The sequence below is a fragment of the Alosa alosa genome, chromosome 18 (assembly GCF_017589495.1).
Source record: "Alosa alosa isolate M-15738 ecotype Scorff River chromosome 18, AALO_Geno_1.1, whole genome shotgun sequence".
NCBI lineage: Eukaryota > Metazoa > Chordata > Actinopteri > Clupeiformes > Clupeidae > Alosa > Alosa alosa.
The window spans coordinates 5,292,783-5,319,166 of record NC_063206.1 but is presented as its reverse complement, the minus strand read 5'-3'; the positions used below and the strand labels follow the sequence as shown (position 1 = coordinate 5,319,166).

Genomic DNA, 26,384 nt, shown 5'->3' with positions numbered 1-26,384 from the left:
TGATCATTTTCAGGTTAACCCCCTGCCCCCATTTGAAATGCTTTAATTGTGCTTCACTGGTAAAAGTGATGGACAAAGTGGTTAAACACACTGCAATTCAATCCTGACCTAAAATTAAATCCACGCACATTAGCTGGAGAAGGGAGGGGAACATCTGCTCTTGTTGACACACGATTGTTTGCCCTTAATCATATTAGTCCATCTCCTCATAAAGCTCACTTCCTGCTCCCAGCTCTCCTCTGCAGAGGCTCCACATCAGTCACCACAGGCTCTGGGGCAGAGTGGCGTGTCCCACTCCCAATGGTAAGGCTTCCATCTCTCGACTCCTCGCCGTAAGGCTTCCATCTCTCGACTCCTCGCTGTAAGGCTTCCATCTCTCAACTCCTCGCTGTAAGGCTTCCATCTCCCGACTCCTCGCGGTAAGGCTTCCATCTCCTCACAGGTTTATTCAGGCAACTACATGTAACAGGGTGGTACATAGGAAGGGCCAAGGGGCCAATCACAGTAGCCTGACTACGCCAACCCTGAGGCCTAGTGCATCAGGGAATCTTTAAGAGATTGTACTGCTTTCAGGTTCGTAACTACACAGTGGACATGAATTACAGGAAAACAATATTTATTAAGACAAAGGTAGGGAAGTGGAGATCTGAGGGTGGCAACTATGGAAATTCAGACCAATACCATGCAAGCATAAAGAAAGGTTCACCTGTTACACAGCAAAGGTACACAGTAAAGCTACAAGGAATACACCAAAAACATCACACATGTGCTTAAACTAGACCCCCCTCAGAGCCACCTCCCTACTAAATAAAGATGAAAGTTACAAACAGAAGGACAAGACAGGCAACACAAAAACCAAACATAAAATAACCAAAGCAAAACCAAGACAAGACAAGACAGCAGCACGACCCATGTTCCCCATCAGCATGACTGCTGCCTAAAAGAACAGAACACAGAAGATTAAACAAAGAACACACCACAATATACATAACATAAAACCACAAATGTCTATGGGGAGACAGCATACCCGACGGTAGCAGGCAGGGGCTACACCAGTGGAGTCTACATTGCTACTGGCTACTGCCCCTCTTAAGTAGCACTCCACTGGTGCCAGATTGCTCAAATGCCTATGCCCCGCCCCCTTCATTAGCACTTCCAGGTGCTATGGGGAAATAGCAGGCAGAGAAGGTCTACCTGCTACAATCCACCCCCCCATTAATTGTCGTCGCCCCGACGACAAGCCAACCACAAACTGTCCCTGGTCTAAAACCAGGGAGCTAAGGCACAGAACAAAATTAAAAACATGGTGACGCCTTAATTGGGCACGTCAAAATCCCTTAACGGGGTACAGAAGACCTGGCCAGTGGACCCAACCCTGATACAGAGGGGACCCAGTGGACTAACAGGGAAACAGGTAAAAGTACATAAGGTCCCCAATATACAGAGCCCAGGCGCTAAAACATTAAAACATGACTATTGGCATTAAAACCAAATACTTGGAGACCCGGCAGTCCGACCCCGCTATCCAGAGCACAGGAGACCCGGCAGTCCGGCCGCCGCTATCCAGAGCACAGGAGACCCGGCAGTCCGGCCGCCGCTATCCAGAGCACAGGAGACCCGGCAGTCCGGCCGCCGCTATCCAGAACACAGGAGACCCGGCAGTCCGGCCGCCGCTATCCAGGACAGTGGAGACCCGGCAGTCCGGCCGCCGCTATCCAGAACACAGGAGACCCGGCAGTCCGCCACCGCTATCCAGAACTCAGTGGAGACCGGTGGTCTGACTGCCGCTGTCCATAAGTCACATCCCTGCCAACTGGTAGGCCAATGCCACACCAGTGGTCGCCAAGTAGGCTTCCTCCTGCAACTCAGTCCGCACAGGGTTGGTCCAGAGGAGGCACCAAAAAACTTCCAGAGAGCCTGAGGATGGTAGGAGAGGTCCACAGGAAGGCTGGTCGGTAGAGCTCTCCAGATCCATAATCTCCTGGCCGGCTGCTGTCTTGTCTTAGAAATAAAAAGCAAAGAACCACAAAAACAATCTGCCAACAAATTAACATACCTGGAATTCATGTCTCTTATGTGTCCTGCCGACTTACGCCAGAATGTAACAGGGTGGTACATAGGAAGGGCCAAGGGGCCAATCACAGTAGCCTGACTACGCCACCCTGAGGCCTAGTGCATCAGGGAATCTTTAAGAGATTGTACTGCTTTCAGGTTCGTAACTACACAGTGGACATGAATTACAGGAAAACAATATTTATTAAGACAAAGGTAGGGAAGTGGAGATCTGAGGGTGGCAACTATGGAAATTCAGACCAATACCATGCAAGCATAAAGAAAGGTTCACCTGTTACACAGCAAAGGTACACAGTAAAGCTACAAGGAATACACCAAAAACATCACACATGTGCTTAAACTAGACCCCCCTCAGAGCCACCTCCCTACTAAATAAAGATGAAAGTTACAAACAGAAGGACAAGACAGGCAACACAAAAACCAAACATAAAATAACCAAAGCAAAACCAAGACAAGACAAGACAGCAGCACGACCCATGTTCCCCATCAGCATGACTGCTGCCTAAAAGAACAGAACACAGAAGATTAAACAAAGAACACACCACAATATACATAACATAAAACCACAAATGTCTATGGGGAGACAGCATACCCGACGATAGCAGGCAGGGGCTACACCAGTGGAGTCTACATTGCTACTGGCTACTGCCCCTCTTAAGTAGCACTCCACTGGTGCCAGATTGCTCAAATGCCTATGCCCCGCCCCCTTCATTAGCACTTCCAGGTGCTATGGGGAAATAGCAGGCAGAGAAGGTCTACCTGCTACATACAGTATTGTGGATACTTGCATGATGCAAAGAAAATAGTAGCAGCAGTGACTGCATCATATAGTGTAGATGCTTCATCACAGATACAATATCAAACTGCCAAATGGCAAACTAGTCAACATGGCAACACGTACAATTGACACTTGGACACTGTGAAATTGGTCTATTGTCTCATCTGTACACATTTCTGTCTGTGTATTTTGTATGTCTTTTGGGAGTTTTTATTTAATTACACAATTTTTTACACCATTAGACCACAGAAAGGTAATATGCTATTTGTTTCCATTGTAGTCCACACAGAATGTCATGAGCCTTTCATAGGTAGACTTGAAGATGAATTAACATAAATAGATACTTTATTGATCCCCAAGGGGAAATTCACATATTGCATGTATACAGGTAAATGTTGTTATAATCTACTTAGGTGTATGTTATACTCCTAGGGGGCAGTCGTGGCCTACTGGTTAGGGCTTCGGGCTTGGAACTGAAGGGTTGCCGGTTTGATCCCCGACCAGTGGGAACAGCTGAAGTGCCCTTGAGCAAGGCACCTAACCACTCACCACTCCCCGAGCGACGCTGTCGCAAGGCAGCTCACTGCTCCAGGTTAGTGTGTGCTTCACCTCACTGTGTGTTCACTGTGTGCTCTGTGTGTTCACTAATTCATGGATGGGATAAATGCAGAGACCAAATTCCTTGTATGTGCAAGTATACTTGGCCTAGAATCCTGATTTACATATCATGTCAAAGCTAAATAGAGATTAATGGTAATCATAATTTAATTAGCTCTGTGGCTTTGGGACACATAAGGTGGTATAAACACTTGTGTTGATATTATTCAATTGGTTCATATGTGTTTATTTGTTTGTTTGTTTTCAGTCAACTTTGTCCTCCCAGCATTCCCTGAGTAACCACCATCCCGTGTGTCCTGTGTGTGTCCGAGATGACATTGTGTTTCATGATGGAGAAGTTCCACAACAAAACTCAGAGATACTTTAACCTCACGGACTGGGAGGACTGGGAGGGCTGTTTCGTCACCTCTGTGATAGCAAAAGGGAGATGTAATCAATGCCGTTGCACCAATGTTGTTGCGTCATTTCTCCATATAAGAGCAGTAGGCTATTGTACTGTTTTGTACTGACCTTGGTGATTAAAAAGAGCTGAGTGTCTACCGGCAAAGTAAGAACCTTTACAGCAGTATACATTTACAGTACTTGGTAAACAGAAGGAGCTGCGCATCCACCATTGGTAAAGCTTGAACTGTTTTGTCTTTGCATTTTGTTTACTGTTCAGGTCCTTTCTCTGTGTGCGAAGTGATGTGTGTATTTGAAAGCATTTTGCATTGTGCTATGGGAGACAGTAAAGAAGGCTAATGATGCAAATAGATGCAATGGAAAATAAAGTGCCTAAACACAGGTTTTATATATCTGACACAGTGTATGATCTGTCCTGAGAGGAAGAGGAAACGAAAAGGAGTGTGAAATGGAGGTGATCAACCAAACAATCAACCAAACAGTCCTGGACGACACCTTCAGACAGGTCCTGTCAGCGGTCAGCTGGGTGGTACTAGTTGTCGCCTTACCCATCACATTACTGGCCATTTACGGTCTGTATTTCTTCATCAGGGCTGATCATGTTGCCCCTGTGTATGTCATCAACCTTCTCATCTCTGACATGGTTCAGATATGGGGAAACCCGCTTAGCTTGGTGAAAAAAGAGGTGTATACACTTTATTATCTCAGTCTGATGGCAAGCGTTTGGTTTATGGTATGCATTGCTACTGAGAGATACATCATGATTGCCTACCCAGTGTTCTACAGAAACATGCAAACAATCAAGAGAGCCCTCCGTGTGTCAGTCGCTGTGTGGGTGGGGGCTACCATTGCACTGATCATCTTGGAAGTGGTTGAGGGGGCTGCTGACTACCGAGGAGTGGTTTTCCTGCTGCCCTTTCCCTTGCTGATAGGGTTTCTCCTGGGATCGTGGAGGGTCCTCTCAAAGGCTCGCTCTGTGTCTCCTGAAAAGCGTGGCCAGGTCATGGGCACCCTGGTCCTCGTGTTATCTACGTGCTCCTCTTCCTTCCTTTCATCGTCTCATCTCATCTTTACTTTGAGCTGAAGTTGAAAAATCAGGCTGAAGTGTTTTACTTTCACCTCTTCTCTGAGGTCCTTATGTCCCTGAACCCAATGCTGGACCCCATCTTGTATGTATTCATGCGGAGGGATGCTAAGGACATCCTCTGGGCTTTCCCCTGCTTCCACCAGTTCCGGAAATGCAGAAAGCCATTGGAGACGCAGCCCACCAGTGACACAGCAGAAACCCTGGTTACCCTGAGTTAGGAGGAACCACTGACAGTGATCCCTACCACAGCTCTTCTGGACGCAAAATGTATTACAGCGCATGAAAAAGGCACTGTAGCAATTGCAGCCATTGAAAATGTAAAATCAGTAGACATCTGCACACAATTAGTTGCATGGACGAACTAAAACCATATACTGTTTGTTCAAGATTGGGAGTAATAGCTTTTTTGATGTGCACAAGTGATAAGATAAGGAGTTTGAAAAAGCAGATGTGAGCAAAAGTATGGTGTTGATATCTGACCTGGCAGAAATTGGGCCTTTTCTCTTCTCTAAATGTACATGCATCAGGTTTCCATCCTGTAACCCTGTGACCCCAGACACAATCTGACACAATCTCTTAAATATTATGCCCTCTACCTTTGAACTCTGTTGTTTTGGACTTTTACACCAGCTAGTCTACTATATTCTCCATCAAAAATGTGTCCTCCATCTGGTCAGGAAAAGAATGTTGTTGCAGTCTGATCCAGTGGCCCCAAAGAAAAAACAAGTAGGGCCCTATCGTGCACCCAGCGCAACACAATGCAAGTCTTATTCATATCGTACACCCGGTCAGTGATGAATTTTTCGCCATGCGCTCCACTTTTTTTAAACCTTGCGCCCAGGGGTGTAGCAATTAACAACATAAGGTGTGGTCTGGCACATGATCCAAACATTGCTATCTTGCACCCTCTTAAAATTATTACACCACTGACCAAGAAAACTTGGTCTATAGAAAGGTGTATATAAAGCGAAAGGTGCATATAAAGCAGAGCTGAAGACGCATTATCACAAAATGTAAGCAGCCCTTAGCAACCAGTCCCAAGCAAGTCCTCTGCAGGATAAATATCCTTGGGATTTTTTTAAGAAGTCAGATTTTTTAAAGGCAATCAAATTTCTGCTGACTCTCTTCTGGCTGCGGGTAAAGGCCAGCGCCTCTTGAGAAGCCTGAAGGGTCAGTTCTGAGGTTGATGGCTGCTGGAACCGAAAAATGGACTGCATTTTCTAAAAAGACAAGGAATAAAATTTAAATCACTGATCTGCTAATACACATGAACTGTTTACATACTACTGATAGCCCATTACTGTACACAATACTGTGAACCATTCATTAACATAATCAAGTGAAGGAAGTGTGAAATTGTACTTTATCAGTCGCCACTTCATGGGTGGGACTTATCTGCCATAATAAGTCCAAAACCATGAGCCACTAGGTTCTGATCTAGATTTACTTTGAAAGTAATGGAAAACGACTATGGTAGTGAGTACTCTGCTTCATGGCCTGTCTCACCGCGAGTGAGGCAGGGGTTATTTCACACTCACAACATTGTAATCCTAGAAGAGGATTCAGGAAAACAGTCTCTTGTTTGTGACCACATAAAAAGTGATTGTTGTAATTGATTGTTGATAAACATTTTGTGGTATAGTCTTAGAAACATCCTCATTGAGAAATAGCATTTCGAGCAAGTTACGTGCAGGTAATCCACTGCACAATGCAGTCTGCACAAATTGTTTCGAAAAATGCATGTAGCCTGCTGTTGTACACACGTTAATGATGATTTGAGAAATGCACTAAAACAGGGGTGTCAAAGATACGGCCTGGGGGCAGAACCAGCACACCAGCAGGTTTCATACTGCCCAGATGTTTTGGGTTGGAGAGGGATTTTTTCACCTCCACTCATCAATTTCTAATAAGCAATAGTTTTATGATAAAATGATTAAACCTATAGCACTAAAAACCATCCTCATGAAGAAAGATGCAGAGAAAAATGACATGGAATGTGTGAAGCGCTTTGGGTGTCTTCAAAAAAGCGCTATATAAATTGCAATGTGTTTTTGAGCTCATTGCCAAAAAAGGAAGAAAAAAAAACCTTACACTGCAGTGACCAGTAGGGGGAGATCAGATCAGTGGTGAGCTGAGGACAGTTGCCTCGTCAAGTGCCCTCTGCTGGTCAACCTCTGAAAATATATTGTTTAGCTGTTTCCTGTTTCCTGGCCTCCACGTCAACTCTAAAGCAAAGTTATCTCATTGCAGTCGTGGTAGTGGCAGTCAGACTTAGGAAACATTCCAGAAAGATCTGCCTGGTGAGTTATTGTAAGTCAACTACGCACACACCACCTCCCGGAATTGTTTGTAAGTGCACACATAGCCTTCCTGTAAATGTGAGTGTGATATGAGGAAGAAAGAGAGAATAGAGAGGAGAGAGAAAGAGAGAGAATAGTTGTGTAATCTGGGTGTAATTTCTCTCTCTCACTCACTCTCTCTCACACACACACACAGACAGAGAGAGAGAGAGAGAGAACCAAACATGCACACAAACAGAAACACACACAGAGAGAGAGAAAGAGAGAGAGAGAGAGTGGTTAAGACAACAAAGCATTGTGTCCATAAGATGAATAGTGTTCATGAATAAGTATTGTTACAAAGGTTATTGATTAATTTAATTTAAGCTGTTCTTGTGCTTCTGTTCTCCTCCCCACCCCAGATTATTGGTTCTGGTGTGTCCGTGATAAGGGCCTTGGCTCTTTCCAGTACTAGGTGTGGTGGTGACGTTAAACCTGCCTAGCCCAGTCCTGCTGTTTGTAGTTTTTAAATGTCACTACGTGAGCGGATTCACTGTGTAAACGGAGTCTTCAACAGAGTCTTCTCTACGCCTCTCTCTGTCCGTCTGCTCCAGAAGCTCTGGCTGGGCTCTGTCTGGGTGCTATGGTACGTCTAGCTGATCTCTTGGAAATCATATGATGTGGTACACTGCTATGATGTTCAAGCTGTAGTACACTACTACAGTATGTTGTTCAAGCTGTAGTAGACTACTATGTAGTTCAAGCTGTAGTAAACTACTAAAGTATGTAGGTCTAGATGTAGTGCACTGCTACAGTATGTTGCTCAAGCTGTAGTAGACTACTAAAGTATGTTGTTAAAGCTGTAGTACACTACTAAAGTATGTAGTTCTAGATGTAGTGCACTGCTACAGTATGTTGTTCAAGCTGTAGTACACTACTATGTTGATCAAGCTGTAGTAGACTACTATGTAGTTCAAGCTGCATTACACTACTATGTAGTTCTAGCTGTAGTACACTACTACAGTATGTAGTTCTAGATGTAGTGCTCTGCTACAGTATGTTGTTCAAGCTGTAGTACACTTCAGATCTATTGTGATGTGTGGAGGTTCAACTGGTAGTTTTGAAAATTTCAATTCTGATCTGAGAAATGCACCAAAAGGACTGAGGGAAAAAGTAAATATATACCACACATCACACCACTGCCATGTGATGAAGGAATGTATTTTGGCACCATGTATACTGCACATACATCAGTAGCTTTCATATGATCATGTTCATCATGATCAAAGATGATTTAGTGGCTACCTCCTGTTTGAAGTGTTACCATTGTTGTATAGCGTTACAAACATTACCTATGTAATGGAATTATGTGTAGACTGTACATGGTATAATAATATGCTGTGATTTCAGACTACATGATTGGGAGTTAAAGCAATGAGGTTGTAGGTGATTGTACACTGTGCAGCTCCAAAATATAAGTATCCTTATTTTCAATTTTGACCTCCTGGAGCTTTTATCTATTATTATTATTTCTATATTTTAGAGCAATATAGTATGCAGATCCTCTTTAAAAAAAAAGATTAATTACATTGATATATGACTGTAGTCTATGTTTAGCTACATTCTTGTCTAGAGCCTTTCAATCTGTTCTGGGAAGGTTTAGGGTTGAAATGTTCTAAACCAACGCAGATATTTTGAAATTAACATGAAGCTATACTCTACATGATGTTCTACTTTTTTTTGGTTGTTCACAAGTTACCATTAAAGGGAAACTTGGCAGGATTTCCCCCTCTGCTGGAGAAATTGTGCATTATGCTATTTCAAACTGTGGGAAAAGGTAACGATAAAGCACATGGATTTGTTTTACAAGCTAGCTTAACGGTTAGCATAAGTTTGGCAGAACTATGTGGATGTTACAAGGTAAGAAACACGATTTAAAACGAAGTTTCTTGTTTCTCACTTCTCTTCCGGGACGGTAGTCTCAATGTTGCAAGTTTGGTTTTCCGCCTGGGACGCTTAGGGAAAGGGGAAAGTCACCATTTTCACCGGAACAGGTCATTTAACCATCCAAATGATTTCTAAACGGGTTTATTACGTTGAAATAGTTGCCAAGTTCCCCTTTAATGTTGTTTGCTATTTGGTTGGGCTTGCCTGTGACAATGTGTGTTTCAACCTCTGCATTCTAGTCAGCTTCTGGATGTTTCAAAAACATATGAGCGGAGAAATGCTCCCACTTTTTAGCTTTAGCTCATTTCAGTTGTTGTCTGGTTACAGATGATTCCAGATTTAAAAAAAAAATTGAGCTTGGTTTTGACATCTCTTCTTCAGCAGGTTTCGGGAAGATGGAATCAACGTTGCACTGGGACTGGCCGCAGGCTACCTTTTTGGTGCCATGGCAACCGAAGTGATGAAAATCCTGGGCGTGGCAGTCACCACACCATGGTTACAGGAGACCATAGCCAACAGTGATGAACCTCAGTGCGGCTTCCTGGTAATAGTGTTCCATATGGGCACCGTTGCAGTGCTGTTTGCATTTCTACTGGCGAGTCTGACGGGACCCTCGGCCTACAGGGCTATGGGACACCACAGGGGAGAGGTGTCCAGGGATATGGGAGAGCACAGGGGAGAGGTGTCCAGGGTTATGGGACACCACAGGGGAGAGGTGTCCAGGGATATGGGAGAGCACAGGGGAGAGGTGTCCAGGGATATGGGAGAGCACAGGGGAGAGGTGTCCAGGGCGAAAGCCCTCTGCCTGGCTGCTACAGCTGCTCTTCTAGGACTCACGGTGTCTGGAGCCACTGTGGGCGCCATAGAAGGGAAAATGGCCGAGACATTTCACATCGTTTTCATATATTTTGTAATTCCTCTGTTTCAAATATCGTGTCAGATGATGTTTCTTACTTTTATGCGCTTTTGTGAATTTAATTCTGTTGTCCAAAGTTCCATCCTTGCGATATTTGCTGTGTTTTATCCAAGTTCTTTAATGTGTGTTTTCACAGTAACTTCAACTTCCTTAGGACCAGGTTTAAGCTTGACAGTCATCATACTATTAGCTGCACTGCATTTGTTGCTTATCTGTCCTGTCTCATCAGGCGCAAACTGCATACCTTGCTTTAGTCTGCTGCTTACCATGCTAGCAGCCAGAAACGTCTTACACGATGGGGAGTTTTTGTCCATAAACCCAAACGTGAACGTGACGGTGAACACACACATAGTTGAGGGCATCTTCACTGGCATGATGGGGACACAACTGTTAGCTGTGGGCGTTGGGGCATATCTGCTCTTATCATTGGATATCAGGGAGGGGGGTAGATTGATGTCTGCTGGGGCTGTAGCTGGTGGATGGGTGGTTTGGGGGGTAGTTGGGAGGACCCTTGCCCTGCTGGGTACGTGGGGCAGTTTAGGGGCGCTGCTGGGGGCATCAGGGGCAGTTGGGGTAGCTCTGTCTGCAGCAGGGGCAACTGCTCAGATGTATGGGGAATGGACAGAAGAAGGAAAGGGATGTACAAGAGTGATGAGAGAGCGAGGTGAAGATAGAGGAGAAAGGGAACAAGAAGGAGGAGAGAGAGGTGGACATAAAAGAGAGAGAAGTGGAAATGAAGGAAAAGAGGATGAAGAGGCTTTTGATAGAGTGATAAAACAGATGGACAGTAACAGAGGAGAGAGTGTCCGGCATAAAGGAGAGAGAGAAAGAGGGGGAGAAGAGAGACAAGGAGATGAAACTGAGAGAAAAAAAGAGGGAGACGAGAGAGATGGAGACGAAGAAAGACAAAATGGAACTGTATTAGGAATGTATTTCATCATACACTTGGCTCTGAAATACATTGTAACTTTTATCTCCATACCAGTAGTTGTTCTGTTAACAGTGTTAATGTATTTCATCATACACTTGGCTCTGAAATACATAACTTTTATCTCCATACCAGTAGTTTTTCTGTTAACAGGGTTAATGTATTATATCATACACTTGGCTCTGAAATACATAACTTTTATCTCCATACCAGTAGTTGTTCTGTTAACAGTGTTAATGTATTTCATCATACTCTTGGCTCTGAAGATTGTAACTCTTATGTCCATACCAGTAATTGTTCTGTTAACAGTGTTAATGTATTTCATCAAACACTTGGCTCTGAAATACATAACCTTTATCCCCATACCAGTAGTTATTTTGTTAACAGTGTTAATGTATTTCATCATACTCTCGGCTCTGAAATACATTGTAACTTTTATCTTCATACCAGTAGTTGTTCGGTTACCAGCGTTGTTTGACCAACCCTGGCTGCTCTGGGTGGCAGTCACCGCCATCTGGATGCGAGGGTTTTTCTCTGTCCTGACTCGCCTGCATAAAGACACCAGGCTCAGGTGGAGTGGGCTAAGGGGGTGGCTGTGGAGGGCAGGGGGGCAGCTGGTGCTCCTACTGGGGCAGTACCACGGGGCAGTTAGGGCAGCAGGTACTGGAGGGGTGCTGGGGAGGGTCATGGTGGCTTTAGGGGCAGCAGCAGGAGCTTTTCTGTCGGCAGGAGGTCAGGACGGGAGATTTGGGGCTTTCGTGGCCGTCTGTGCTGCCGTTATTCCATTGACAAGTTACATACCTGTAAAATGCCACACAAACCAGTAATCATACACTGGACACCTCGTATTCCATAGCTCATATTTCATGCATTTAGAATGTTTGACGTTAACTGTATTGGGACTTAAAGAGTTCACAACGGAATGGTGCGGAGCAGTCAGGGTGGCGGGAAAGGGAGGAATTCTGGGCATGAGCATCACTAGCTTTAACAGCAGCAGTGTGGGAGCATCACTAGCTTTAACAGCAGCAGTGTGGGAGCGTCACTAGCTTTAACAGCAGCAGTGTGGGAGCGTGAGCATCACTAGCTTTAACAGCAGCAGTGTGGGAGCATCACTAGCTTCAACAGCAGCAGTGTGGGAGCGTCACTAGCTTTAACAGCAGCAGTGTGGGAGCGTTTCTGCCTACCGACAGTCAGGATGGGAGATTTGGCGATTTTGTTATCTATGCAATGGTAACTCCACTGACAAGTTACAGAGGTGAGTGGTTACTTGAGTGTCAGGTTGATCTCTGGATTAAAGCGCAACTTTTGCATCCTAGGGTGTTTTTGTGAATGTGCCCAAGTCAAACTTCAGTTTAAAAGCATAATTACGTCCGAAGCGCCATTTTTAAGCTTGTCCGTGTTGTCGTTTTTGGGTCAAATGTCCTTCTGAATGGGAATCGTAGAGGCACTATTTTGATATTATTTTGATACAAGATTGCGTCAAAATCGCTATTTTTAAAACACTAAGAAGGCTCGACACAACATGAAACCTTGATCGAAGTATCATCAGTGTCTCTACACATAATCTCGAGCATTGAGAACATTGTTCGTATACACATAGTTTACTAAAAAGAAAGGTTTTGGACAACTCACTCCTTGACTGGCAAGATGGCGGCGAGCAGAAAAACCAAGTGAGCTATTAAAAAAGTACCTGGGATAGTTGTTTGATGTGGTACCATTTCTTTAATAATACTATTTAATAGATTCCATATTTCTTTGATGTTATTTTTATTATCATTTAGTAATTTCTTATAATAATCCTTTTTATTTGCCCTTATAATATGAGTTAGTTTTCTAAATATGGTTCTCTCCTGTAATGTCTTACATACTGATTATATGAATATTCTTTGGACAGAGGTGGGACAGGCTGGGGTGGTTGGTTGTGAGGAAGAGCTTTAGTATGTGCGAGTGTGTAAGTGTTTTGTGTTACTTTGAGGACCCCCTCGAAAACGAGATGTTCATCTCAAGGGGTTATCCTCCAATAAATGAATTTGAATTGAATTTAACTTATTCTTGTATTTTTATATCTGTTTTCTGCTTCTTTTGTTTTCACTCTCTGTAAATTCTCTGTAAAGAGTGTTTTTCTTTTTGCAAGTATTTAGTATTCCCTTTGTTATCCATGGGCAACTGGTATTTGTTTCTTTTACTGTTCCACTCTCTTAATGGACTGAACATTCTTAGAAAGGTCTAATAAGTACTATTCACGTCACCATTTTCATAAATAACATCCCAACTCTGCTTCTGTAAATCATGTTTAAATTAATTGATGGATTCATCGGACCTTGTTTTTCTGTATTGAGTTTGCATGAGCTAATTGTTTTAACCTGTGATTTCCCTTAAATAGCAGAAAAACTGGCAGGTGATCAGTAATATCTTTGATCAATAGTCCACTTCCGGTTTTATCCTCAATATCATTAGTAAATATGTTGTAGCGAAGTGGGATGTAATTTGGCTGGGTCTGGTGATTTTCAGAAATAGGCTCATACAATACATTGTGTTGATGAAATCATCTATAGCCTTAAATTACTGGGATTCTACAGGTCGATATGAAAATCTCCACAAATGAAAACAGCTTGGTTCCTCTTATTTGAAAGTGGTATAAAAACACTCCAAATGTTACTTAGTTTTTATTAAAAAATTTAGAAAACACATTCACTCATAGGCCGCCATGGTTATGTATGTCTCAATGCTTTCTGGGTAGTGAGTGATGTGAAATGCTTGCCAGCTAGGTTTTGACAGTAAGCCTAGGCTACAGCGAGATGGACACGTCTGGCGTTCAGCCTTTTCAGTTTGAACCCGAGCGCACTGTAGCACGGAAAATAATAGGCTACTCGATTTACATGAAAATGAAGACGACCAGAGAGGTGAGGAAGTGATAGTGGGGCAAAATCGACACAAAATCGTGTCTGTGCAGCAACTGTTGCCAATGACAACTGAAAACGAGAGTGTTTGTTGTAAAGAGCTCCACTTTTTTTTGTCAGCAGCTGTCCAGGGTAAGCATAGAGCAAACTATGACATAGATTATGTAAATCTCAAGTAGGCTACTGTCTTCTGCGTTATCCTTGTGATTTACGGTGCACTCGGGTTCAAACTGAAAAATCTATCTATCTATCATAACATGCACTTTTAAGTCATGGAAGTTAACATGCATATTTAACTGTAATTCAAATTCTAACATGTGTCTCTTGCCAACACGCCTACACATACCTACTTACCAACACATACCCACATGTCTGGCTTTGAAAACAATGTTACATATTACAATGACACTCTACAGACACATTTGGAGGACAACTTGGACCTGATAGTTCACTGTCTGAGTTTCTCAGCTGCGCTCCTTGGACTTTGCTTTGCAAAGGATTATACTCTATGGTTAAAACTGGTCTTTTTTCTCAAGTTTTTGTTATAAACCTGTTCATTTCTGATCTGATTCAAACTTCTGCCAATTTGATTGAAATTTCTAAAGAATTTATGATTTCATCAGATTTAATAACCAACACTATCCATGACTTCTGGGATTACATGAGGTTAATCTTCTTCATTGGTGTGATGGCTAATGTTTGCTTTATGGTGTTTATATCTGCTGAGAGATATGGAATGATTGCTCATCCTGTTTGGTATAGAAGCATCCACACGATCAGGACATTGTTTCGGTCACTGTTTGGGTCATATTGCCCATCATTGTGATCATCACTGGGCTCTATACTCCACATGTTGTGTTATCTGAACTCTTGGTTATGCTTCTCCCGTATCACTTGATGATGTTCTTTTTCGTGGGGACATGGAGGGCTCTCTCCAGGAATACATCAGTACCTCGTCATGAGCAGAAACAGATTATGAGAACCCTGGCTCTTGTTCTTAGCATTTATACAGTCTTATTTCTACCTTATGTGATGGTGGAGATTGACATTTACTACCCATTTGTAAACAATAGGACCTCATGGATTTACCTTGTGGAGTTTACCTACTTTCTCATAGTACTGAACCCCCTATTTGATTTTCTCCTTTATTTGTTCATGAGGAGGGATGCTAAAGATATCTTGAGGGCTCTGTTCTTCACAAAATGTAAATTGTTGTATGTATTAGCAAAGATACTTTGTTTCAGATATGGACCTAAGTCCCCTGTGTACATAATTACTTCTTGTACTTCTCAAAACATGGATGTCTACCAAAGTGCAGGCACCTTTTGCTTTGGTGGTGGATGGAATTTCTTCTGTAACACGGATGGAATCAGACACAAGGCCTTCCATGGACATCATACTCACTGCTGAGCTGTAACAGGGTCAAAATGAACATTCATAAAGTGAGTGAGACATGCATATTGTCAACAAAAGGAAAAGCACAGCTCAGCTGTCTACCCGGTGCACAGTAGGAATCATCTGTCATGTTTTCTTTGCAGGAAAGAATGTGCTCTGTTCCGTGTTCCATTGAGACAATGCTAAACACATTCATAATTATGTTTAATGGGCCTAAAGTCATTTAAAGAGTACGATGGTCTGATGATTAATGATTAGCTGTTGTAACATATGTTCTCTGAATAATGTCTGTTACACTCAGTGGACCATTATATTCTTGTGATGTTATTTGTTTTTGTCAAAGTCCTATGGGAACCCTGGCTCTTGTTTTTTTGTGTTTACTCCATGTTATTATTATTATGTAGTTACGTTCATTAAACTATGGTTTCTAGTCTATATTCAGCAAAAAATTATGTGACAAATGTGCTCTGTTCCGTGTTGCATTGAGACAATGCTAAACACATTCATATGTTGGAAACACTTTATAATAAGGAGCCATAATAAATAGCAAACTAGTCATTACCTAACCCTTTGCTAATATTTGTAAATTGTTACTAAAATATCAATTTGGCACAAGTTAATAGTTTTCTGTCTTTATTGCCCCCACAATCTAAACAGCCACCTCCCCCAACACTCACACACAATCTCTACACAGCCTAAACCACAACCCACCTCCCCCAACACTCACACACAATCTCTACACAGCCTAAGCCACAACCCACCTCCCCCACCCCCAACACTCACACACAATCTCTACACAGCCTAAACCACAACCCACCTCCCCAATCCCTCAATGATCCCTCCCATGTCCAATGTGCACTTTACATCTTTACAAATACAATTTCATTGTATTTATTACACCAGGAACTATGGTGTAACTATTAACCTGTGTCAAATAGATATTTTAGTAACAAATTAGTAACAATTTTACTTGACTAGCTTGCTATTTATTATGGCACCTTATTATAAAGTGTTACCCATATGTTCACTTATTAAAGTGTTAGATGGTCTGATGATAAATTAATATCTGTCATATGTGCTCTCTACCCTGAATAATGTCTGTTACACTCAGTGGTCCATTATATTGTTTTGATGTTCTTTTTGTTTTTGTCAACAAGCTATAGGAACCCCGGTTCTTATTATTTTATGTCTATTCCATTTTAATATTATTGTGTAGAATTGTTGACTGTACTATGGTTTCAGGTCTACTGTATATACAGCTCTGGAAAAAAATGTAGAGTCCACTGGACATGTTTTGTGTCATCATACAGTTGCTGGGTGACATTCGAATAAATTGCATATTCAAAATGAAGGGATTAGGATTAAGATTTGAATATGTCTCATATGACGGGTGTTTGATAAGCTCAAATTTGAATATGACCGTCAACTCATTCGAATGTCACTCAGCAACCGTAGGAAGACATCAGAAAAACATGTGCAGTGGTCTCTTAATTTTTTCCAGAACTGTACATTTAATTAATTACTGATAGCAAAAGCTACAAACATACAATCAGTCCAGCAAAGGAAAATCAGTCCAGCAAAGGAAAATAAACACTCTACTGGAGCAGAGGGGCTTGACCATGCAAGGGTGCCACAGACAGACAGAGACAGAGATTTTGTGCTTTATACTGTAGATAGTTAGATAGATGTCATCACAGTGTTTCACAGTATTTTACAGTATTTTGAAAACACAAAAATGCACAACACTGAAGTGTTTTGATACACAATACGAAGGCCTTTTCATCATATTAATAAAATACAAATTATTTTGTATTTTAAATATGTATTTTAATTGTCTATGTGTTTAGACAAAGAATAAGCAAAATGTCCAGTCCAATTAAATTGTTTGACAGTACATCAGACACAGCTCAATCAAGATATATCAAAAAAAGTTTTACAGTTGTCCAACAACATCAGTAGCTTTCAATGAGAGGCAAGCAATCATTGAAAAGAGACATGGCTATTCGGTGCAAAAACAAAATACACAGAAATATTTGTAGAAATTGGTTGTTTGCCACAAAAACCTTAATTATGCTATCCCATATAGACATCACTTATCTTTTGCAGTATAGACTGCATTCTACCCAGTAGAATTTAAAATGCTTCAGATGGGATATTTACTTATTTACTCATGTAGACAGACAATGTAATACTTAGATGTTTCATAAGTTTTCCCCAATATCATCTCTACTTGAGTGTTTTTTTTTCTATCCATGTGCTGATGCCTTGAAACAGTCTGTGTGTGTGTGTGTGTGTGTGTGTGTGTGTGCATGTGTGTGTGTGTGTGTGTGTGTGTGTGTGTGTGCTAGCTACGCTAGCAGAGGACATAATAATTCCATGCTAATCACAAATATTTTTCATTAAAACATCCCAGAATAGTCTTTATATTTTAATGATCAATATTGTCCATCAAAGTACAGGAGGATTAGGAGGTCATGTGATCAGACACAGGGACACTGAGGAGTCAGTAGACCAAATGGCAAGCCCAGGATAGAGGGGCTGAGTGAATGTGGAGTGGAACGTGTGCAGGTGTGTGTGTGTCTCAGAGGAGACACTGTAGAAGGACAGCGTGCCTGTTGGCCAGTCCAGGTACACTCCTACTCTGTTGAAGTGGGAGGAGAGGGGAGGTATGGCCATCTCCTTATTATTGTGCCAGGCAGAGTAACTGTTACCAGAGCAACTCAAAGTCCAGGACTTGTCATTATGTCCAAACTCACTGTCATCACTCCACCCTTTCCTCTGGATGCTTTTATATGCCACTGCTAAATAAACCTCATTACCACTCCACTCAGCCTCCCAGTAGCAGCGTCCAGACAGACCCTCTCTACACAGCACCTGAGGGTAGAAGTCAAATCTCTCTGGGTGGTCAGGATACGGCTGCTTCTCCCTCACACGTGTCACCTTTCTGTTCTCCTCAGAGAGAGGGAGATATCTGCGTGCTGTGTTTGGATTCAGTGTGAGCTCACAGGCATCTGCACACAAGAGGATAAGAGAGAGGAGAAAACATCCTCATCAGAACATAGGGTAGGACAGGGCACATACGCATACACACACTTGGCCACATACAGTGTCACACACAGATTCAAAATCACACAAATGTTAAACTATGTACACAGAGATCCTCTTCCTGCTTATGAACCAACATATATGGACACTCACTCACACACTCAGTCACTCAGCATGTGTGTGTAAAGAAATAAGACCATGATTGACACCAATGATTCAATGTATGTCTGTGTGTGTGTGTGTGTGTGTGTGTGTGTAGCTGCCTTTGTGTATGCGATTATGGCCCCTATCATGACAGTGGTCACATGGTCACTAGCGAATAGTTTAAACAAATTTCGGGGTCCAGTCCATATTGGGTGTGGTTTAGTTATGAAACGTTATGAAATGTCCGGCGCATGGCGCAAGAAGGTGGTTGGTGGTATGTTTCTTAATCAGTCATGGGTGTGTTTTGAGTGTAACATCCTTTAAACCAATGAGAGTGACATCTGTCATTCCCATTAACAGCAAGCAGCGCGACTTCAAACAGTGCATCGGTATTTTGCTGGTCACTGGCGCATTTGAAGGAATCTGCTTGCACGCGACACCGTATGGAACAGTGTGACGAACTCTGCAGGTTCATCTGCTTCCCCTGGTGGTTGTTTTGTTTTTCAGTTTCCCACAGACGCTGCCGTCCCTAATTGGTCCTATTGAGTACCTGTAGGAGGCATGCCAGGCTGAACAAAAAGGGTTCTCCCGCGGTCTTGGGGAGAGATTACTTTGAGCAGCGTTACATGACTGTCTTGAGAACTGTAATAGCCAAATAAACTCATTGTACTGATTTTGAAACGCCCGGTGTCTCTCAACATTATTGCAGTATCTAAGCATATTGTAATAAACAGTTATTCCACTAAACCATGCTTTACTAAGACCTACACGCATCTGCACTCGTCTATTATTTGAACTCATTGGCAAAGTAAAACTAACTTCACCGTGGTCTCATAGCCACCGACAAAACAGTTATACACAGTTACTTTCACTATTGACTGACAGGTTACCATCGAAACCCAGCCTGAAAAAACTACACTGAAAAAAGCAACACTGAAAAAAGCAAAAGTGCTTCATATGTGCCTTTCGTTCTTAATCACTTTTATCCGTCATTACCAATTTGCCAATGATGGTGATATTATTAAATGTAAATGTAAAGAGTAAATGTTCTCAGAACTAAAGGTACACTGGTCACACACTCATGCAGGATCATATGGTGTCATTTAGCTGCCTTAATTATCCGAGCGCATACATAATGAAAACGAGTGGAGATTCAGGAATGGAGTCGAGAGCGTAAACAGAAACTGAGGGGGTAAAAAATAATCTCGTGGTGAATAAAACTGTTATCACAACTGTAACAATTATGATTGAGAGCACAGAAATGACATTCACATTAGGCCTCTCACCAGCTCTGTCTTCTGCTTCCTAATTTTCTGAGATTTTGAATTTGGGTTTTTCATAAGCTGTAAGCCATAATCATCAAAATTATTTTAATTATGAATTAATTAAGACTTGAAATTGTTCACTTTGCATGTAATGAGTCTATAGAATATATTAGTTTCACCTTTTAAGTTGAATTACTGAAATAAATGAACTTTTGCACGATATTCTAATTTTTCGAGTCAACCAAAAGGAAAAAAATCACTCACACTTTCTCAGTCCTGGTTTAATCCTGCAATCTCCTCCATGGTCATTCCTTAAGTGGGGTGAAAAATATTTAAATATCTTAGTATAATTTGTATTGAACAAAATTATGTTGTTTTTTATATCGATAGGATAAGAGTGTGAAATATAACACAGTGGTCCAAGAGTCTAGGAGATTACCTTTCATGTAGTCTAAATGTGGGACTACCTTTCAAACACTGACAGAGAAACTAACATCTGATTGTTTTTGTTTTTTAAGAAAGGACGAGAGACATCCATGTTAGAAGATGCATCTCTAGTAACAGTCCAGGGCAAGATGGTGCTGTTAGGGAAAAACATTTGCCCTTCACCTTCAAAATAAATCTCATTTCCCCTGAGCTTTGCCCTCAGCAACTGCCTGTGTCACACAAAGAACCACCATTGCACTCTTTTTCAGGATGTAGGATAAACCCACAGAACAGTCTTAAAGTGTAACTCTCGCCAAAATGCAACCTAGGGTCTTTTTTTGAATGTACCCGAGTAAAACTTTTGTTTAAAAGCATAATTACATCGGAAGTGGCACTTTTAAGCTTTACAGTATTGTCGTTCAAATGGCCTTGAATGGGAGTCGTAGGGGCACTACTATTTTGATGCATGATTGCATAAAATTCGCTATTTTTAAAACACTAAGAAGGCTCGACACAACATGAAACTTCAAAATAGTAGTGCCCCTATGACTTAACCTGACTCTCGCCAGATGAATTTTGTTCCGCCTAGCTCCACTCATCCATCTGGGATCGCTCCATTGGAAAGGTGTTTCAGAAGGCTGGGCCTTATCAAAAATCCTTGCATATGATTGGATAAGCCACTTGTCCGTCATCTTTATTGACGTGCTACTTCAACCACTCACATCAAAACCAACCTGTGATGCTGATGACGCTTGCTTCCTCAATGCGAGCCATTGTCTAAATCAAAACAGTCTCACAGTCGCTTCTCCGCTACGTCACATCTATGAAACTCCTGCCCTGCTTCCTGATTGGCTCTACCATAAAATCTGGTGCCGAAATCACTCCTAACGGAAGTGATCCCAGATGGATGTGAGTGGAGCTAGGCGGAACGAAATTCATCTGGCGAGAGTCAGGTTACCTACGACTCCCATTCAAAAGGCCATTTAATCCGAAAACGACAATACGTTCAAGCATAAAAGTGGCGCTTCCGACATAATTATGCTTTTAAATGAAAATATGACTTGGGTATATTCACAAAAAGACCCTAGGTTGCATTTGGTGAGAGTTATGACAGACTATGTCATTTAAGATTAAAATGTTAAACACCATGTACTCACCTGAAAGTCTCTAATTTACAGCTGGGATCATTCAATCTGTCTGTGAACTCTCTGACACCTGAGTCTCCTGGATGATTGTAGTTCAGATCCAGCTTTTTCAGGTTGGAGGGGTTTGATTTGAGGGCAGAGGACAAGGCAGAACAGCCCCTCTGGGTGATCAGACAACCAGAGAGCCTATGAAACAAGATTTCCCCTCATTATTAATGAAAGGCAGTTATGCAGATCTAGTAGTTCATACAGTAGACACAAAGAGACAAATGTATTCATTTCAAAGATGTAACAAGGAGAATCACTGACAGGCATTTCTTGCTAAATGAAATAAAATGGATGGATAAAATAATATATTGCATTACAGTCCTCATAACAGACCTCAGTTCCTCCAGCTTGCATTGTGGATCTCTTAGTCCTACACAGAGCAGCTCCATGCCTTCATCCTGCAGGTCATTATCACTCATATCCAGTTCCCTTAGATAGAAAGGTGTCCTTTGCAGCACTGATGCCATGCTTTTACAGCTTGTTTTGGAGAGGTGACACTGATTTAGCCTGTTTAGAAAGAAGAATACACTTTGAAACGTTATATTGTCCAGCTGTCACCATTGAACAGTGATTTAGTCTGTTTAGAAAATATACTGGTAGTTGATGGACACATTTGATACTATTCTGCACACACACACACACACACACACACACACACACACACACACATATACAGTTAAGAACAAAATTATTCATACCCCTGGCAAATTTGATTTAATGGTTGATTTTCTCTTGACCAATATGTTTGTTTCAACCAGTGGGACCTGGTGACCTTCTCAAAGTAAATGGTGACAATAAAACAAGGGGCTACATTAAGATTCTGGAGGAACAGATAAAGCAGTCTGCTGAGAGATCTGCCAAAATAGGCGGCATTGGACAGTAGCATTAAACCACACAACGATCCAAAACATACAGCCAAACAAGGCAAGAAATGGGTAACAGAAAACAATATAAACATTTTAGAGGGGCCCAGGGGTCCAGACCTCAATCCGTCAAAAAATTGAGCACAAGGCCAGAGTGATGCCAAGTAATGGTTCCTGTCTCGAAACCAGGATTGCTGAATAGGCCTGAGTAAGAAAAGTGCAGCTTGCCTGACATCTCCTGACCTGACATGTTTGTTCATGAAACAGGCGCTAATTGTAGCGGGGTCATCCCTACAGTATGTCAGTGGTAACTAATCAGTGGTAGCCATGCACATTAGCCTGGTTAGCATCAGACCTTATCTCAGTTGAAATTGAGATTGGATCTGGACAAGGTTCACCTCCCATTTCCAAGGGGCGTCACCAACGGATGATGATCAAAATGCCTCTGACGCAATTGGATAGTCTTATAACCAATCAGAGCAATGGAGGAGATGACAAATGCAAAGCAATGGAAAGAAACATCTCAACAAACTGAAAAACAAAAAGCATTTTTCAAGAACTGCTTTTATGTCATCATGTTAAGCCCGCCTCAACAGTTGTGATTGGGGCCCAGATTTTAAGAACATTGGAAATGGGAGTGAATGGCCTCTTTGCCAGATGGACCTGCAGAGCAAATTCATATTTTGCAACCACACAGGTTTATTACATTCCTCATAACTGACCTCAGTGTCTCTAGCTTGCATTGTGGATCTCGTAGTCCTACACAGAGCATCTCCACTCCTTCATCCTGCAAGTCATTGTCACTCATATCCAGTTCTCTCAGATGGGAAGGTGTCCTTTGTAGCACCTGTGTCAACAGCTGACAGCTCACTTTGGAGAGGTGACAGTGATTTAGCCTGTTTACAAAAAAAATATTTTATTTCCTATAAACTTTTTTTTTTATCATCATTGTTTTTAAAAACACCAATGCTTTACCCACCAAAGTCTCTTTGTGACATTCACTACAGGAAACATTCTGTGGAGCCCTTCCTCTGATCTCAGGTATTTCTTCAGATCAAACTCCTCCAAGTCTTCAGCTGACATGAGCAGCATATAAGCCAGAGCTGAACACTGGGCTGGAGTCAGGTTCTCCTCATCTGATGAGTTTATGTACCTGTGTGAGAGGTCATAAAAGTCCAAAACAATATCAAAACAATAGCCAAATGAAGACAGCTTTTTTAATACATACTGACACAGCATGAAATGAGCAACTAATCAGTGGCAGAACATCAAACAGGACTAGGTAAATAGGATGTTAATCTGTAATTATTATCCAAGATTTTGCAACATTTTAACACAAATGACATTCTAGCAATTGGACAGATTGATGATTTTAATGAACACATAAAGTGATCCCCCAGTAACTGAGTGCAACTAAGTGTCAAAACAACTACTTGCATATGCATTGTAAAGATGTTTTAACTATGCGTTGTGCACCAGATTCAGACTCACTAGCATTATATGCTAAAACTTAAAGGCTGTGGGTACTGCCACTAGCAAATCTCTTAACGTGTCAGGTAGTGAGGTATTTGTTCACTACTGTTATAGCTAAGCCACATTCATGACTTAATTTAATGCCAGAATCTGTATTAATTACCTGTTAATATCATCAACAAGAGACTTGTCTCCAAGCTCATTCAAACAGTGGAAAAGGTTGATGATTCGTTCTGATGAGATGTCTTCCTTCCTGATCTTCTCTTTGATATATTGAACTGTTTTGTTGATGCGCTCTTCTCTAACACATAATTGTGGTAGCAACACATGCAGGGATGAGCGGATTCCAGGTTTCAACAGCGGAGCCAGGCCAAGGAGGAAGCGCACAAAAAGATCCAATTGTCCATTCTTGCTTTGCAGGGCTTTTTCAACAGCAAATCTGTAAAGATCAAACATGGAGTGCCTGAATAGCCAGTTGATCTTCTCCTTCAATGTCTCGCCTAGGGGGTTCCTGGTCCTCTGAGCTGCCTTTTCATTAAGAACATAAAGAGCTGCTAAGAATTCCTGTACACTTAGGTGCACAAAGCTGAACATATTCTCTCCAGTTGCAGCACTCTCAACACTGAATATCTGTGTACAAACTCCAGCCTGCAATGCTCCAGAATTCACGTTAATACCACACTCTTGCAGGTCCTTCTCATAGAATATCAGTGTGCCGTCCTCCAGATGTGTGTATGCTAGTTTCCCAAGTAAAACCAGGAACTTCCCTTTTTCTTTAGCACTCATCTTCTTGTCCAAGTACTTTTCATTCATTTTTTTGGATCTGAGAGACACTATAAAGTGCGTACATTTCCGTCAAGGTTTTGGTTGGTGCTTCTTTGCTCTCATCTCTCAGTATTTCATCTTGCACACTCAGCATGATATGGCAGAATACTGGTATGTGACACAGGATGTGGAGGCTTCTGTTCTTCTTGATATGAGCAATGACTCTCTTTGCCTTTTCTGGATTTGTGATGCTCTTCTGAAAGAACAAAATTTTCTGGTCATCGTTGAATCCTTGCACCTCTGTCAAGAGGGTGAAGCACTCCTCTGGGATCAGACTGGCCGCTGCTGGTCTGGTTGTAACCCAGATGTGTGCAGAGGACAGTAGCATACCTTTAATGACACTTGCTATTAGAATGTCAACTGATGACTGTTTGTCAGGTTTAGAAATCCACTCGTTGAAGTCCAGCTGGAGTCTGCTTTCATCCAAACCGTCAAAGACAAAGAGAATTTTGCATCCACAGAATTCAGGGACATTTTTCAAGCCTTTGATATCAGGGTAGAATGACAGAAGAAGATCGAAAAGGCTGCGCTGTTCTCCTTTCTTCAAGTTCAGCTCTCGAAACAAAAGAACAAAAACAAAGTCTATATCTTGATTGTTTTTTCCCTCAGCCCAGTCCATGACAAACTTTTGCACTGCAACAGTTTTCCCCACACCAGCAATTCCCAAAGTCAAAACTTTTGCAGCAGAGTTGGCTGTGAATATGTCTGCCATCTTGACTTGTTCATCTTTAGAGCTTGGTCTAGCCCCAATTTGTCTCATGTCAATTGCTGCCACTTCGTGATCACTGTTGACTCCCCCGGTACGACCCTTTATGATGTAAAGCTCAGTGTACATGTCTTGCACGCTGTACTTTTTAGAATCTTGATGTAATGTTGAAAACCTGTTTTTCAGATGGGCCTGAAGCTTCCGTTTAAGTGATGATTTTGTAACTGTCCGTGAAGCATCTTTGTGAAGACAACAAAAATGAAATGTAATATGGTGAGATGAGGAAGTAATTGTTTATATAATGCATATGATATCTTCATTTTAAGATATGCATTTAATTGTTTAGATTATAAAGAAAACTGGGACATGTTGATTTGTGAATGAGGTTTACAAGGCCCCTTATGCAATATGTTAAATAGTCAATTTCATTTAATTACCTGAGATAACAGAATTGACCAAAATATGCATGGTGTTAACACATTGATAGTTGATATTGCACTGGACACAGTGGTGACAAAGCTGACATAGGAACCTTACCTCCCCTCTGCTGGGGCTGAGGCACTGCTGGGCTCATTGCTGAGCGCTGAAGATCCTCCACCAGAAGAGGGTTATGTGTCTTAAGAGCCTCATAAAACTTCTCTTGAGCCACGGCTCCTTTCTTCTCCAGCATGGTTATGAGGACAAAGTTCTTTCTCTGGCTGGTTGATTTGCATTCCACCTCTTCCCTCTCCAAACGAGAGAGGACCCTGCCATACTCCAGGTCGATCAAAAGAGGTGCAAGGATACCGAGACGGATCTCTAGCTCCCCCTTGTGTTTTCTGAAGAACTCTGATTTCAAAAGATGGTCATAACAAAGAAGTTATGTGATTTGTTTGATAGTGCCTCTCCATGTGCAAATTTTAGTCTAAAAGAACTGTTAAGGATAGATGAACATAGGCATTGAAGTGGATGAAAACATACCCTGTCTTTCCGATGTCAAACTGGCCATAGCTGTGAAACCATCATGTCAGAAACACATAGAAACACAGGTTAGTCTGAAGGGTGGAACTGAAAGTGTGTGTGTGTGTGTGTGTGTGTGTGTTTGTGTGTGTGAGAGAGAAATAAGTTGTGAAAGTTCACAG

The 26,384-nt window shown here is 41.9% G+C and overlaps 2 protein-coding genes across 2 annotated transcripts; one reads left to right on the top strand and one right to left on the bottom strand.

Moving 5' to 3' along the window:
- The first annotated feature begins 7,192 nt into the window (after positions 1 to 7,192).
- Positions 7,193 to 11,680, top strand: LOC125311913. Its single transcript, XM_048270282.1, has 4 exons — positions 7,193 to 7,258; positions 7,660 to 7,883; positions 9,569 to 10,555; positions 11,587 to 11,680. Exons 2-4 carry the CDS (start codon positions 7,768 to 7,770, stop codon positions 11,678 to 11,680), a joined length of 1,197 nt encoding a protein of 398 aa, XP_048126239.1. The 5' UTR covers positions 7,193 to 7,258; positions 7,660 to 7,767.
- A 6,115-nt stretch (positions 11,681 to 17,795) lies between these two features.
- Positions 17,796 to 25,933, bottom strand: LOC125311912 (NLR family CARD domain-containing protein 3-like). The gene is given in 8 exon segments (XM_048270281.1): positions 17,796 to 18,334; positions 20,042 to 20,088; positions 21,361 to 21,534; positions 22,982 to 23,155; positions 23,239 to 23,412; positions 23,896 to 24,576; positions 24,578 to 25,502; positions 25,801 to 25,933. Coding segments are annotated over 8 exon segments (2,847 nt in total).
- Positions 25,934 to 26,384: the final 451 nt, after the last annotated feature.